We start from the raw sequence: 15,858 nt of genomic DNA, 5'->3' as shown, positions 1-15,858 counted from the left end.
CTGTTTCAATTGATTAAGCTTTTTGTTGCTGTTTTTTTCCTTGATGAATTCCTCTTCCCTGGTTCCTTTCATATAGTAGGGTACTCTGCTACCTCCCTCTTTCGCTTCCTTCCTGCCTCCATCCCTCCCTCCCATGGGGTCCTGCCTCGTCACCCAGGCTGGAGTACAGTGGCACAATCATAGCCCACTGCAGCCTCCAACTCCTGGGCTCAGATGATTCTCCTGCCTTAGTCCCATAGCTACTAAGGTACTAGCTACTTAGTGCCTTAGTACAGATGCACACCACTACACCTGGCTAATTTTTAAATTTTTTGTAGGGACAGGGTCTTGTTTTGTTACCTAGGCAGGTCTCAAACTCCTGGACTCAATTGTACCTCCCGCCTCTGCCTCCCAAAGTGCTAGTATTACAGTGATGAACCGCTATACTCAACCAACTCTGATATTTATTTAAGTGACTGAACTAACGAGTGATCATGATGGAAAAAATATCCAATGGAAAGGGTCTGAAAGTATTTGCAGTCAAGGGCCACATGATCAGAAATTCTTATTGATATGGCTATGTTAATTTCTTAGTGATAACAGTGGCACATTTAGGGTCTTTGAATGCATCCTAAGCGTTGGACACACCTATCATGAGAGCCAAGTGTATTTGGAAGGTTTTATTATAGTATTTTCCAGTGTGCCCCAGTATCAAGATATAGTTTTCATGGAATTAAAATTGAATGGATCAAAATTACATGTTAACTACATTCAGTTTCAATTACAATTATTGATCTAAGCCTGCTGGCATGACCCATGCAGCAGCAGTCAGGCAGCTTGTCCCCACTGGTCCCTTATTCATGGTCTGTTGGCCCCACTTTCCTCATTCTTTTTTACCCCTGTTGTTTTATTGTTGTGTATTGACTTCCGCAGACTACCTTCAAACTTCCTTTTTTTTTTTTTGGAGACCAAGTCTCGCTCTGTTTCCCAGGTTGGAGTGCGATGGCACGATCTCAGCTCACTGCAATCTCCACCTCCCAAGTTCTCCTCCAAGCGATTCTCCTGCCTCAGGCTCTGGAGTAGCGGGGATTACAGGCATGCACCACCGTGCTCAGTAGTTGAGAAATAGTTGGAATGGGGAGAGTGGAGTTGCCTTTTGAACTAATTTTTGTAGTTTTAGTGGCGATATGGAGACCATATTGGCCAGGCTAGTCTTGAACTCCTGACCTCAAGTGATCCTCCCACCTCAACCTCCCAGAGTGCTGGGATTACAGGTGTGAGCCACTGCTCCTGACTGTTAAAACATTTCTTCAAATGAGATAGGGGAGTAAAGATTACTAGTTCACACATGTTAGGTGTTATGGTAAGTTTTTTTTTCTATATATCTCAAATAATATATAACTAAAAGGGATCACTAATGAAAATAATAATTATTCTGCTGTTTTGGGAGCTTTTCAGACTGTACTTGAAGTATTGTTTTCATTTCCAGGTACCAAATACCAAGAGGGATGTAAATAAATCATAGTAGTTCAAGTAGTTCAAGTAGGCCACGATAAAACAGGAAATACAGGTCTAGTCACTGCAAGATTGGCCTGGAAAAGTGAAGACAAGATAGCTGTCTTTGGGTAGCTTACAGGGTAATTTGTGGGAGAGGGATTAAACTTGTCACATGTGATAAAAACTAGGACTGATGGTCAGAAACTTCAGGGGAACATATTTGGGACTCAAGAATTCTCTAGCTGTTATGGTTATCCAAAGATGGAATGGGCTGCCCTGGGAGGAAGTGAGTTTTAGAGTGTACAAGGAGAGCTTAAACAGCTACTTTGGTAGAACTTCTTAACCCTCAAGTTTCCTTCTATCCCACTGTTGTGTGATTCTGTAACTATGAGGTTTCTGGTATGAATGACGGGGGAATAGTTAGAATGGGGAGAGTGGAGTTGCCTTTTGAAGTGGATAATATATTCTTAGATGTGTTAATTTTAAAAGGAAGTTGGCTCTCACAGCAGAGATGCCCTGGCATCCATTGTAAAGTGGTATTGTAGATCCAAGGAGAGGCCTGGCTTAGATAAGATGGTCTTAGGAGTCCCAGGCATAAAATTAGTTTAAACCACACAAATTATAAATTAGTTGGCTTGCTGAGTAGAGAGTTTGTTCAAAGAGTATGAAGCTTCAAAGAATATCCATAAGAAGAAGTTCAGGATACTGAAATAAAGAGAATGATGGTCAGAAGGGCAGGAGTGTAAGGAGAATAATACTAAGATTGGAGACAGTTGACAGAGGAGATACTAATCAGTGGCTTCTGATTAGTACCTCCTACAGAGAAATCACAGAGAATGAAAATTGAGAAAAAAAAGCATTTAGGTTAGGAATATGAAAATTATTGTGAAATTTCAAGGAAGCAGTTTCCTGGAGCACAGGAGAGCCTAGACGTTAAAGAAAGAGCACATAGTGAAGAAATGAGAAGCTACCTGTTTAAGAGATGTGAGGAAGCAAGGAAGGAGAAAATGTAGTAGCTAGCTGGGGAAGTAGACAAGAGGAAAGGGGGTGCCTTTCATTACGAATGGAGTGTTAAGTTGTTTGTTTTTAAGCTAAACCTAAACATGGTGAAGGCTCATCAGAGATTTTAGTTTAGTTTTTTTTTCCTTGAGGCCTTGTGACACAATAGATTTTCTGCCATTTGTTTCCTATTACCCTTCCTAATAACCGCCACTAGGGGGAAATCTGAATCAGAGAGAAAAGTTTGGGAGTCAGACAATTTGGCTTTGTTCCTCAGTTTCTAGTTTAAAAAATAAATAAAGGTGAGTGGGTCGTGGACACTCCAGACTCATCACCTTGGCAGTTAGGAGAGTAGGGTCCAGGACTCAATGGTGGTCAAAGGATACTTTAGCTCTGCTTAACAGCAGTGTTGTAAATGTTTAAGGATAATATATGCAATAGATCACTTATGTAACTAAAATTATTTTTTAGGCAGCAGGTGAAAGAGGAGGCTTTAGTGAGAGTATCTGCTACTTACATGATTGTCTTTGATTTTCAATGTATCTCTATTCTTTGCAGGGTCTCTTCTCCTTACTAGTTGAAAGAATATATTGCATTCCCAGAGACACTCATACAGAACACCAGTCAGAGGGGAAGATATTTCCCTCCTGAGTATGAGGCAGAATTGTGCCTAAAGACGAATTAAAAGAGTCATCCAAGAGAATTTGCTAGTGGAATTCTATCAGTTTTCAGGGGAATAAAACACTTAATACTCGTGCCACTTAAATATTACCAATTTAAGAAAACTATGAGCAAATATTTATGTGTGTGGTTTTAATTTTTGGTATAAAAATGCCAGTTGCTTCCCTACTAAGCCCAAATAGCCTATGCCATCTTAATTATCATTGGCATATCAATAAGGTCTTATAATTATTAAAATATTTTAATATTTAATAAACTTTAACAAAGCCCAGTCACACTCATATCATTGGATTTCAGACCCAAAGATAGCTCATAGGTGAAACCACATTGAAAGGTCCTTTTACAAATCTCCCTCTTCTCATGCTGTTTTGTGGAGTTTGTCTATGAGCAGCAGTGCAGTTTGGGGTGATTTAATTTTTGTTATTTTTTGTTTCTAATTTTTCTAAAAATCTCATGCTTTTTAAATAAACACTTAAAAAGTGTTCGTTACTTTTGTAAACCAAAATTATTGAGAACGAATTTAATCATTAGTGGATTGTTACAGAGTATATGGGTAATCATGTCTTGGTGTGGCTCAAGCCATATGACTGATCCATGATTTAAAAATATTTATGGTTTTACAGGTCGAGTCTATGCTGTCTTGTCAAAGAGAGAAGGTCGAGTACTTCAAGAAGAAATGAAAGAAGGAACAGACATGTTCATCATCAAGGCTGTGCTGCCTGTTGCTGAAAGCTTTGGTTTTGCTGATGAAATCAGGAAGAGGACAAGTGGCCTGGCCAGCCCGCAACTGGTATTCAGCCATTGGGAGGTAAAAATCCAAGTTCCCATTCATTCCTTTCCTTCTCATCTATGGATCCATTCCCTATGGAAAAGGCCAAGAGTAGCAAACAACACAGATCATGCCATTTGGCGTTCCTATGGCTCAGTCAAATGGACAGGAGAAAGCAAATGCGTTTTTCATCCACATTGAATGAGCCTGAGATCATCTGTGGTTTTTAATAAACACACACACACATATATACACACACACTCACTCTCATTTCTTCTTTTTATTCAATATAAAATTTAAGATGCTGAAAATTTAATCCTTTTTTATCCAAATATATATTTTAGATTTTTAGAAGAAAATCACAGGCCTTTTGAATGTGAAATTTTAAGAATATTTTCTTCTAGGGAAAAAAAAATATTTCCAGCATTTAGAGGGGAATAGTTATACTTCTTGCAAGGGGTAGCTTTAAATTATTATGTATTGTGTATTCTTCAGTCCCCATTATGGAGATTCAAGGTTTCCATGGCTTTCAGGTGTTGTGGAATGAGAATGGAATGAAATGGCTACTCAGAACCCTTCATTGTCAGTGTAGGTAAAGGTAGATGAAAAGGCAAACCTTATCTGTAATCAGAAAGGAAAACTTAACAGATCCACATTGCTGGGGAGAAAAGGAAAGATTGTGAACACACTGTTGTAAGTTAGAGAAAAAATAATAACAAGAGGTAAAGGTAAGGTCAGACCAGCCATCCTGAACATATCCGTAAAGTAGACGTTAACTGGCTAAGAAGAAGGACATTCAATTAGAAAGTGCCGCATGAGAAAAGGCTGGTAAAAGCAAACTGCAGGGCATGTGCAAAAAACAATTTACTTTTCAAGAAAAAGCCTAAGGTCAGGAATCAAATTGTAAACTCAAGGATGTAAGTAGAAAGATTGTTTTAAGAAAGCAGTTTTTGTTGTTGTTTACAGAGAATTGAAATGACTTCACATTATTCCCTTTTACCATGGAGGCTTGTAAGGTAATGGAAGTAGCGTTGACTTTGGAGTCAGAAAGTCCTGGTTTCAAATATTCTTCTACTTATTTGGACAAATCATGGACCCTCCCTGAGTTTTCCTCAGCCCTAGGTCAAATATCTAACCTAGTGCCTGACATTGTGGCTGACCAGCCCTTGCTGATGCGAAGACTATTTCCTTGTGGATCATTCTCTGAGTCTATACCACATTCCTTTTGGCTTGCTCTCAGCAGTGTGGCATTCATTGCACGGGGCTTCACACAGATAATCCGTGGTTTTTTTTCTTAAACTCTATTTCAGCAAAACTCATGATTTAGCTTCAATGCTAAGCTGTTATCTTTCTCACTTTCTTTAGCCTGATGGGTCCGTTTTTCCAGAACACTTTAAGAAGAGTTTAAGTTTAGAAGAGAATGGAAAATGAGAATAATTGAGGGAGAACTTTCTTTTTAAAACGAAATTTATAATCAAGTGATTCAGTGAAGTAAAGAAGGGTGGCACTTTAGAAAAATTGCCTTTGGACAGGGCAAATTTGATTTTAATTTAGCAAGTTCATATCATCTAAATTGATGCAAGTGAAGTTGCTAGTCCGGAGCACTCCATTGTGTCTGCTTTTCCTCTTTAAAAAAAAAAAAAAAAAAAGTCACATTCTTAATGTTTGGCAGAACCAAGGTTAATACTGTGATTTAGGTTACATTTTTTTGGTCAGTACAAACTCTAGGTTTTAACAGTAATTTACTATGAATCTTTTCTTGACTTTTGCATGTTTGTCTGAAAACTTAATGGTGTTTTGATGGCATTGCTGGCTTATCATATCTGATGAGATATTGCTGAATTTCATTATGTAGAAAACAGTACCCACCAAACATTTGTGTGTTTTGTTTTTTTTTTTTTTTTTTTTTTGAGGCGGAGTCTCGCTCTGTCGCCCAGGCTGGAGTGCAGTGGCCAGATCTCGGCTCACTGCAAGCTCCGCCTCCTGGGTTTACGCCATTCTCCTGCCTCAGCCTCCCGAGTAGCTGGGACTACAGGCACCTGCCACCATGCCCGGCTAATTTTTTTGTATTTTTTAGTAGAGATGAGGTTTCACCGTGTTAGCCAGGATGGTCTCGATCTCCTGACCTCGTGATCCACCTACCTCGGCCTCCCAAAGTGCTGGGATAAACATTTGTTTATTAATTCGTGTGCTTGTGGGTAGTAATTTCTCATTTATCAAAAATTCTAACTTTTTAGTTTTGGTTTTGGTTTTGGTTTTGGTTTTCGGCATTCAGCTTTTATATAAGAACACAAACCAAGTGAGAAATATAAGGGATGGGTTTTAAAAGGCAGTGCCTGAAAAATAGGAACTATGTCTGTAGTGTAAATATATTACTGATGGCTCTAATGAAAACATCATTACAACATCCTCTACCACAGGTTTTAGTGACCAGATGTGTGATTGCAGAGCAATACAGCTAAATGATATTTAGAATCAGAGAGATTCAGTCCACTTCAACCTAATGACCTTGAGAGGAAGAATGCTTTCTTCATTGGCATTACCATTGCTGCAAACTGCCCTCAGAATTCACAAGTCGTGCTTCTGAATATCTCAGAGATGAGAAGTCCATCTCATGAAGATGGCCTTGATTAACGCTTGTGCATAAAACTGGGTTATAGTATGTTTGATCAGAACAAAGAGGATATAGGTTAAGTAATCACTGGGATTGTCTGTAAATGCAGATCCCGAATAGGCATTCAAAGCTGTTGTAACGGCATCATTATTAGAAGAATGATCCATTTGAATTTGTAGATTCTTTTTTGTTTTAAAATCTCATCATTTTATAGTCAGTCTTATCCTCAAAAGTAATTTTTATAAAGCATATTTTTTTAGAAAAATGTATGAAATTCCCTTCATTTCTTAGTTGTCCGATATATTAGGAAGCAGGTAAGACTGCTCTAATAAAGGGATCCCAAAATATAGTGGCTCAAATAAGGCAGAGATTATTTCTCTTTTGAATCTAGGGAGGCAGCTAGGGCTGACATGTGCCTCACTGTGGTAGGAGCCCAGGCCCATTCTGGCTTGCTGCCTTTCTCAACACTTGGCTCCCATTGATTGTCCACAGTGGCTGTTCTACCTCCCCCGTCACATCTGCATTCCAGCCAATAAGAATAGGGATGAGGAAGAGTAAGATATACTCCTTCCCTTTAAGGACACAAACTGAATCTTGCACACATTACTTCACCCTCATCCCAATGCCCAAAACCAGTCATCTGACCACATCTAACAAGGCCCCACACAAGAAGGAGGCTGGGAAATGTAGTCTTTAGGTCTATGGCCTGTTGTCTGTTTTGATAAATAAAATTTGTTAGAATACAGCTGTACCCAATCATGTATGTATTTTCTATGGCTGCTTTTAAGCAGAGTAAAGTAGCTGTGATAGAAATAATATACGGCCTGCAAAGTCTAAGATATTTACTGTCTAGCTCCTTATAGGAAAAGTATGCCTCCACCTTCTGAATCTAGGTGGCTATAAGCCTACCTGAAGTATCTATTACCAAAGAAAGGTAGAGAATGGATATTTAGGAACAACTAGTATAAAAACAGCAAGATTTTACCAAATAGGCAGTTTTTGTTACCTGAAAGCCTTGATGGTTGTCCGTCTCCTTTATCCTTCAGAAATTTTAAAAAAAAAAAAATCTTAAAATTGATCTTACACATTTAATACTTTTAAAAAATATTACTTTCTGGCTTAGCTACATCTTGTTATTAAAAATAAGTCTTTTAATAACTTGAGAGAAAAATATTCTCAAGAAAAGTTTTGCCCCAGTTTTGTACCATCCTTCTGCCACGTCCTTGCCACCTGTCATGGTCCTGTTCCCAAAAGCTTCAAATTTTTGAAATCTTAAAAACTACATTATAATTAAATGTCATTGATCTGATATTTTTTGGCTGTCTTGGTTTTTCCCCCATAGTTAGGTTTAGAAATAACACAGTTGTTGAGATATGGCTTCTCACTCCAAGGCACTTCTTTTCATTTGTATTCTACCACACCATATAATTTACAATCAAGAGCTTTTGAGAGAAAGTGCTTCAAAAAATAGAGAAAATAAAATTACAGGCATTTTTCCATGAGGAAACCTTTGAAGTCAGCAATCTCATAATTTCTCTTTCTATGTTTTACTCTTCTATGAAAAAGGAAGAAAAGGAGCTAATAACAGACACAGAAAGAAAAAATATTACCAACCAGTGCTGTTGTACATATATGTCAGCATAACCTCAAGATTTGCCACTTATTACTGAGATTACCCTGAGGGGTGGGCTAAAGTTCATACCGGGTGAAGTGATTACAATACCACCAAACAAATTTATTTTGGACATGGTATTTTCCACCTGCCAGCAGTAATCATAGTGAAAACTGGGCAAAAAATTGAAATGGAGCACCCAGAGCTTTTTCCTTCTAGGCTTTCTTTTTCCTTAATGCCTAGGGCAACACTTTGCACTTGGGTGCCTTTTTATGATTCGAAAATGGCATCCCCTTCAGGCTGTTGAGTTGCAAAAATACATTCTCACTCTAGGCCGCCGCTGAATTCTGGGTGAGGAAGTGAGGGAAAAAAAAGAAGAAAAAAAAGCACCTTTTTCTTCATTTTGATATCAAGCCCCTCTCTGTGGCCTGGAGGGGCCTTTCTGTAGAGCACAAGCTGGACAACCATAAAAGGGTAGCTTTGTCTTTGCTCCACTAAGGAAATTCAAAACCAGCCTCAAGCTCTCGAGTGTTACTCCATCTCCCCTGTCCTCAGAGTTTGCTGGGCATGTTGAGGCAGGTGCTTCAGGCTCTCCACACAGATGCAAGAGTAGTGAAGATGTCTTCATATAGTCATATGTTATTGGGACTTTTAACATTCCATCCTTACAAATAGGAGAACTCGGGTATAAATGATTGGAAATAAGTTGCCCAAGATCGCACAGCTAAGCGAGTAGAGAACTGGCGTTGAAGGGAAACTGCCTGGCTCCAGAGCCAGTGCAGTTAACCCTCACACCACGTTCACTCTGGCCTCAGTGCCTGCTCCTGGATTCAGTGAAGTGCCAGCCCCCTACTCCTCACTCTCTGGGTTTGATTCCACACAGACTCACTTGGTTCTTCTCACTCATTGCATTCTCTCTGCCTGTTTCCTCACATATGAGGAACAGACCCCACCCCTCTCACCCTGTCCTCCCACCAGCAAAGCAGAATGACCAATTCTGAAAATAGTTTGTTTTCTTACAAATGTTGAGAATTTTACCTTCAGACAAAAGAGAATTATAACTTGTGGCCGGGTGTCTTAAAAAAAAATGTGTTAAAAAAATTACAATAGTTTTTTTTCATAGGAAAAAATTACCAAAAAATATATTACCAAACATATGTTTTTACCAAAAAATATGTTCAGGGAGATCCTATGCGCCATTCACCCCTCCTTCCCCAATGTTAACATCCCTTATAGTACATTGACATTGATACACCCATAGCGCTTGTTCAGGTCTCACCAGTTATAATATATGCACTTGACTTAGCTAGTACCATTGTGCAATTTATGTTTGGATAAACTCAGTCTTCATGGCAGTCTGCAAACATGGCAAAGGGCAGGCTTTGGAGCCAGACAAATCTAGGATGTGCCAGGTGCCTTACCATATGACTTTCATATATCTTCTTCAGTCTTCACAACAACCCTGTATCAGTTGATAGATTATGAGTGTTTTCAGCTGCAAGAACCATAATGCCAGAATAGTAATTGTTTAAGCAACTAGGGCTGGTACCATGGCTCAGGGACACCATCAAAGATGCAGGCTCCCTTTCTTCTGCTCTGTATATTCATGGGAGTTTGTGCATCTGTAGTGCTATAAAAATGTATCACATATGTAGTTTTATGTAATCAAGATACAGAATTGTTTCATCACCACAGGCTCCCTCATGCTCCCCCTACATAGCTACCTACCTTCACCCTGGGTGGGTGGCTTTTGACCAGTCAGGCTGTTTTGAGTAGCAACCACCTTCCCTCCCTTCCTCCTGCCCAGGCCCTGAGGCCACACTGACTCAGCCTGGCTGGTATCATGGTGACATTGTCTGCTGGTGAATGGTCTGGAATGAGCCTTGCTATCCTAGGCCCAGTGGCTAGTGAATTAGAATTGAGTCTCTGGAACTGCTGTGCCCACAAAATTATAGCACACACCCTCTGACCCAGAAGAACTCCCTCAGATGGCCAGGTCCACAGGACCGAGCTTCCTCCCCACTCCTCCTTCTTACTGCAGTTTCTCATCTAAATTCCATCCATTCGCCCTTGTCTGCCACTCTACCTACCCACGCCCCCACCCAATTCCTGGACCTTGTCTCCTTCTCTGCCCCTTGTTGCCCAACCTCTAATGGGGTTCCCTTCAAGACACTGCTTCTGTAGACTTGTTGTCACCCACCAGAATTGTTACTCTAGCGCTGATAATGCCTCTGTGCCCCCCTGGCTGTTCTCACTTCTTACTGTCTGCCCTTTCCTTCAGGGACTCTTTTCAAAAAGATATTTCTAGTTCTTTTGTTGAGTGTCCATGAGATATGTTTTAAAGTCTGTCCAACAGAGGCTTTTTTTGGTTCACTGATAATGGTTTATTTAACTAGATAAAGACGTGTAGGCTCACATTGAGGCTCCTTAGCACTCTGAAGGACTTCATTGTGTACCAGCAACTGCTGTTGCTGATGCAAAGCGTCTCGTTGGTCTGATTCATGTTCTTCTCTAGATGATCTGGCTTTTCTCTCTGATTTTCTCTGTACCTGCCTCAGCACCAGGACACAGGCAGCTGCTTTATTTCCAACCTTTGTTCAAGAGCAAGAAGCACAGTTGTGGCTCACACCTCCCATTCTATAGTGTCTAGTGGGTCAGAATCAAGCCTCAGGAGATGCAGGTGCCCACAGATTTCCAGCATTTCAACACTGTCACAAGGGGTAGATTATTTTATTATCTTGGTCCAGACTCAGTGAGGTTTTTCCATCTGAAGACTCTCATCCTGTTCTCTGTTTTTTGGTTTTAGAACTCCTGTTAGATATACCCTGTACATACTTGATGGCTCTTGATTTTCCTTTCAGACTTTTTTTTTTCTAATCTCCATCTCTCTGTACCATATTGTGTATTCAGGAAGATTTCTTTAAGTCTGTCTTTTTAAAAATAATATACTGAGGTGTGAAATTAATACAACCTAAAATTGAACTTTTTTTATTTTCTTTTGAGACGGAGTTTCACTCTTGTCGCCCAGGCAGTGCAACCTCCATCTGCTGGGTTCAAGAGATTCTCCTGCCTCAGCCTCCCAAGTAGCTGGGATTACAGGCATGCACCAAGCCTGGCTAATTTTTTGTATTTTTAGTAGAGATGGGGTTTCTCCATGTTGGTCAGGCTGGTCTCAAACTCCTGACCTCAGGTGATCTGCCTGCCTCAGCCTCCCCCAAAATTGAACATTTTAAAGTAAACATTTTGCTGCATTTTTTCCATTCACAATGTCATGCACCCACCACCTCCAGAAAAAAAATTAAAAATTCACTGGGCATGGTGGCATGCACCTGTAATCCTAGCTGCTTGGTACACCAAGGGAGGAGGATCAGTTGAGCCCAGGAGATTGAGGCTATGGTGAGCTATGATTGCACCACTGCACTCCAGCCTGAGCAACAGAGCAGAACTCTCTCTCTTCAATAAAAAAAATATGTAATAATAGTAAGAGTTTAGTTACATGTGTTGATCTTTGTTGAGGTTGAAGACAAAGGCAAAATATTGATGGCAAAGATATTAAGACTCAGATATATCCTAGCAAAAATGAAAGCTTTTTAAAATTATATTATTAAAAATTAATAGTTTTCTTCCTTAGTGTTATGAACTGGAATTATGAGCAAAGAATAATAATGTATGTTACAAGTTTTATTGACTCTACTTCCATTTGTTCACACCTCCCATGATTTTTCATGCTTTTTTTTTTTTTTTTTAAAGATGGAGCCTTACTCTGTCGCCCGGGCTGGAGTGCAGTGGCACGATCTCGGCTCACTGCAACTTCCGCCTCCTGGGTTCAAGCAATTCTCCTGCCACAGCCTCCCAAGTAGCTGGTACTATAGGCACATGCCGCCCCACCCAGCTAATTTTTTTTTTATTTTTTATTTTAGTAGAGACAGGGTTTCACCTTGTTGCCCAGGCTGGTCTCGAACTTCTGAGCTCAGGCAATCCGCCTGCCTTGGCTCCCAAAGTGCTAGGACTACAGGTGTAAGCCACCACACCCGGCCAATTCTTCATACTTACTACCATTCCTAGCAAGCTTAGTTGTTCTTTGCCTAACTTTTTTTCATTAGCTAAGACTATATGAATTGGGGAGCTCAGTGAATAAGGTTTGAAATTAAAAATGCCTAACCTTGCACATTCTGTCATCTTCTTTTACAAGATCATTCCCAGTGACCCCTTCTGGGTGCCAACTACTGAGGAGGAGTACTTGCACTTTGGGGAGAAGGCTGACTCTGAGAACCAGGCCCGGAAGTACATGAATGCGGTACGAAAGCGGAAGGGGCTCTATGTGGAAGAAAAGATTGTGGAGCATGCAGAAAAGCAGAGGACACTCAGCAAAAATAAGTAACTATCTACTGTTGGTGGATTCTTTTCCTTATAGTGAATTAAAAAGTATCATCAAGGGTTTAATATTGGGAAAATTTCTTTTTGCCACATTATCTCTGTTTATTCACTTTCAATAAAGTTGATCCATATAAATATTTTAAAGAGGATGTTAGAGAACATGTTCTCCAAGTGTGTTTTTAATTGGTTCTGGTTCAAGGCAAGAAGTTATAAATATTGCAGTGATGATTTATGACTGCCCTGTGTATAACCCCCAGCAGTAAGACGTGTGGTCAGGGCTACCCACTTGGTGGTGGGGAGGTGATGTGCAGACCCACAGTGGGCAGTCTCCTCTGCACTGAGCAGCCACTCCGGGACTCACATTGTCTCTGCCTGTCATCACAGTGTCATAATTCTGAGTACATCGTCCACATAAACATCATGTGTGAATTTCAGAGTGGAAACATTTCATATTTAATCAGTGAATCACAGCATTTAACATTGTTTGGAGAGACCACATACTTGAGAGAGCAGCTGCTTTTTAGTTAAACCAAGTCACTGTTATAGCTCATCCATCTTATGGTGTTGTCTGGCAAAACAGTATCATGTTCAATAGTTAGCCTGTAAATCTTCTGCTTTTACACCCACTCATAAATTTTATCATTCCTATTTAAATCAGTATTAATGGGAGTTATCCGTATACCTTTTTCTTTTTTTAAAAAAAAAGGTAAATTTCTATAATTTTATTTGCTATTTCCTTTTAGCCTTACTTAGCTAATGTGCATGAGGTTATGGCTTTGTTATAAATATTTTTTCTAAATTTCAGTTGCCTCCTTCAGGATGATCTTCATATAAGGAACAAATGCAGTTCAGACAAAAATAGATTTTATATTTTTTGATATTGCATAATTTTTATAGCCACTTAAAAGAAGGATTCCTTTTCATAGCATAAAATTATCAGACCAGACTTTGTTTTTGAAATACTTTAATGAGTTTTCTTAATAAACTAGGTCATTTTTAATACTAGCTGTAGACATTTTATCTTTAAATCTTCAGAGCTGGTCAAATCTAGTTGACCTAGACTTTGGGGAAAATGTGGCTGGATAATTCACTGTCTATTTAATTTCAACAGATTATAATAGCTGAGTTAGTTTAGGAGAGTTATATCATCTATTGGTTTATTTGAAAACTTTGATAACATAGGAAAAACTAGCACTTCAATTTATAGCATTTGTAAATAACATCATTCAAACTGCCAGATGTGCTATAAAATGTATACTTAGACTTAGATCAGCAAATTTTGCATTTAATAGAGAAAAGAGGCATAACCCAGAAAAAGTTGGAGAAAACGATGCTCTTTCTGCAGTCTACTGGGCCCTGACAGATGTGCCAGTGTGGGGGAAGTGACATGTCGAGTTGAGAGATTGTCTCTCTTCCTTCTCCATGTTTGAGGGAGATAATAATGAGCAGGAAAGTGGCCACAAAGAGGCAGACCAAGGGATAGAGCCAATCGACCATCTAAATAATCTACCTTATTGTGTAATTCATGATGAGACCTCAGTCATTGAAACCCCGTCCCCTTCTGTGACAGCATAGTAAGACTACGTTTTTACTGTGTCCAATGCCGTGTCCAAACCCTAGCCTCTGTTTGTTGAATTCAATAGAAACCAACCAAAATGTTGTCAGTCCACAAGTAGAAGTGAGAGTGTTCCTGTTCTTACAGAGGAGCTGGCTTTGTATACTCATTTATAGATAGGCTTCAGAGACAGTAAGGAAGGCTAGGTTGAGGAAGCCACAAAACCAGGGCTCTCCTGGAGAATTTTTTGCCTTGAGGTCCGGAGGTAGCTATCCTTCTACTCAGGGGACAGGCATAGACAACACCAGCATAATGCCTTTTCCCAGCCATCCCTGGAGTCAGTGGGTGAGGGGAGGAGACGCTGGGAAGGGCCTGGGCTCCAGCCCCTACTGGAGGATGAGCTGCAAGCAGTCTGGAGACCATCACCATTGCCCTCTGACAGGGAGGCTGTTTCCTGTGTCAGATTTTCCATAGACTGGAAGGGAAATTCCCTTCTATTGGAACTTTAGTGAAGAATGCCTGGCACCAGAGAGGGCAATTCTCCTGCCTCAGTCTCCTGAGTAAGTGGGATTATAGGTGCGTGCCACCATGCCCAGCTAATTTTTTGTATTTTTAGTAGAGACAGGGTTTCACCATGCTGTCCAGGCTGGTCTCGAACTCCAGGTCAGGGACTTTTTATATGTATTTGATCCTCACACTTGTTGTATGAAACAGGGGTAAGGAAATTCATTAGAGCCTGGTGAAAGTTAAGTTCACAGCCCACGCTCCCATTTTTCATTCCATCGTACCTCTTGGTAAGCCCTGCTGTAGTGCATTACACAAAGATTCCCATGATTATTGTCTGATACATGTTAGGATCAGAGAAGTCATCAGTAGATGCTGAATATTCACTATGGTAGAGGAGGACTTGGGGGCATCTTTATTTCTATTCTGTGCCTTAAACTTAGGTAAAGCTACCAATGTCCAAGGTTCAAAATCATTATCTGGACTGACTCAGTTTTATTGACCGGTAAGTTTAGAAAAATAATGGATTTCAGAAATTAGGTTAACCTTTGTACTTGGAGCTGAGAACAGGGATCTGGATGTAAAAGATCCTTTTCTCCTACCTTAGAAAAGCCAAATAAGGCTCAGAGCTATGGCGAGCTTGTCCCAGGAGTCAAAGCCCTTCAGGTGAATAGATTATCAAATCTGGGAATTAGAAGGTCTTCCGTTGTCAAGCAGTCAAACTGTTCCTTTCTTATTAAGGCAAAGAACGTTGTACACTTTCTGAGCTAGAAAAAAATTCGTTAAAATAAGACAAGAATTTATTTATTTATTGAGACAAGGTCTCTCTGTGTTGCCCAGGCTTATTAAGGCAAAGAACATTATACGCTTTCTGAGCTAGAAAAAAATTCATCAAAATAAAGACAAGAATTTGTTTGTTTGTTTGTTTGTTTATTGAGACAAGGTCTCACTCTGTCACCCAGGATAGAGGGCAGTGGTGCCATCACAGCTTTCTGCAGCCTTGACCTCCCAGGCTCAGGTGATCCTCTCTTCTCAGCCTCCCTAGTAGCTGGGACTACAGGCGTACACCACCATGCCCGACTAACTTTTATATTACTTACAGAGACAGGGTCTTGCCATGTTGTCCAGACTGGTCTGAAATGCCTGAGCTCAAGTGATCCGCCCACCTCAGCTTTCCAAAGTGCTGAGATTACAGGCATGACCCACCGCACCTGGGCCAAAGACAATAATTTAGATCAGGTTCTAAAAACAAGATAATGAATGCATGAAAC

The 15,858-nt window shown here is 40.1% G+C and overlaps 1 protein-coding gene across 4 annotated transcripts in view; it reads left to right on the top strand.

Moving 5' to 3' along the window:
* EFL1 (elongation factor like GTPase 1) overlaps window positions 1–12,672 on the top strand; it is a 130,604-nt gene extending 117,932 nt beyond the window's left edge. For all 4 annotated transcript variants that reach the window (XR_010588201.2, XM_065548292.2, XM_045397397.3 and 1 more), the window contains 2 exons: window positions 3,780–3,964; window positions 12,344–12,672. Coding sequence is in view for 3 of the 4 variants with exons in the window: in XM_065548292.2 (XP_065404364.1) it covers window positions 3,780–3,964; window positions 12,344–12,532 (374 nt within the window). In the remaining variant the exon portion in view is untranslated. The remainder of the gene's footprint in view (window positions 1–3,779; window positions 3,965–12,343) is intronic.
* The last annotated feature ends 3,186 nt before the right edge of the window (window positions 12,673–15,858 follow it).

This window comes from Macaca fascicularis, chromosome 7 (assembly GCF_037993035.2).
Source record: "Macaca fascicularis isolate 582-1 chromosome 7, T2T-MFA8v1.1".
NCBI lineage: Eukaryota > Metazoa > Chordata > Mammalia > Primates > Cercopithecidae > Macaca > Macaca fascicularis.
Note: the sequence above shows the minus strand (reverse complement) of the source record. Positions and strands in the feature narration are given on the sequence as shown.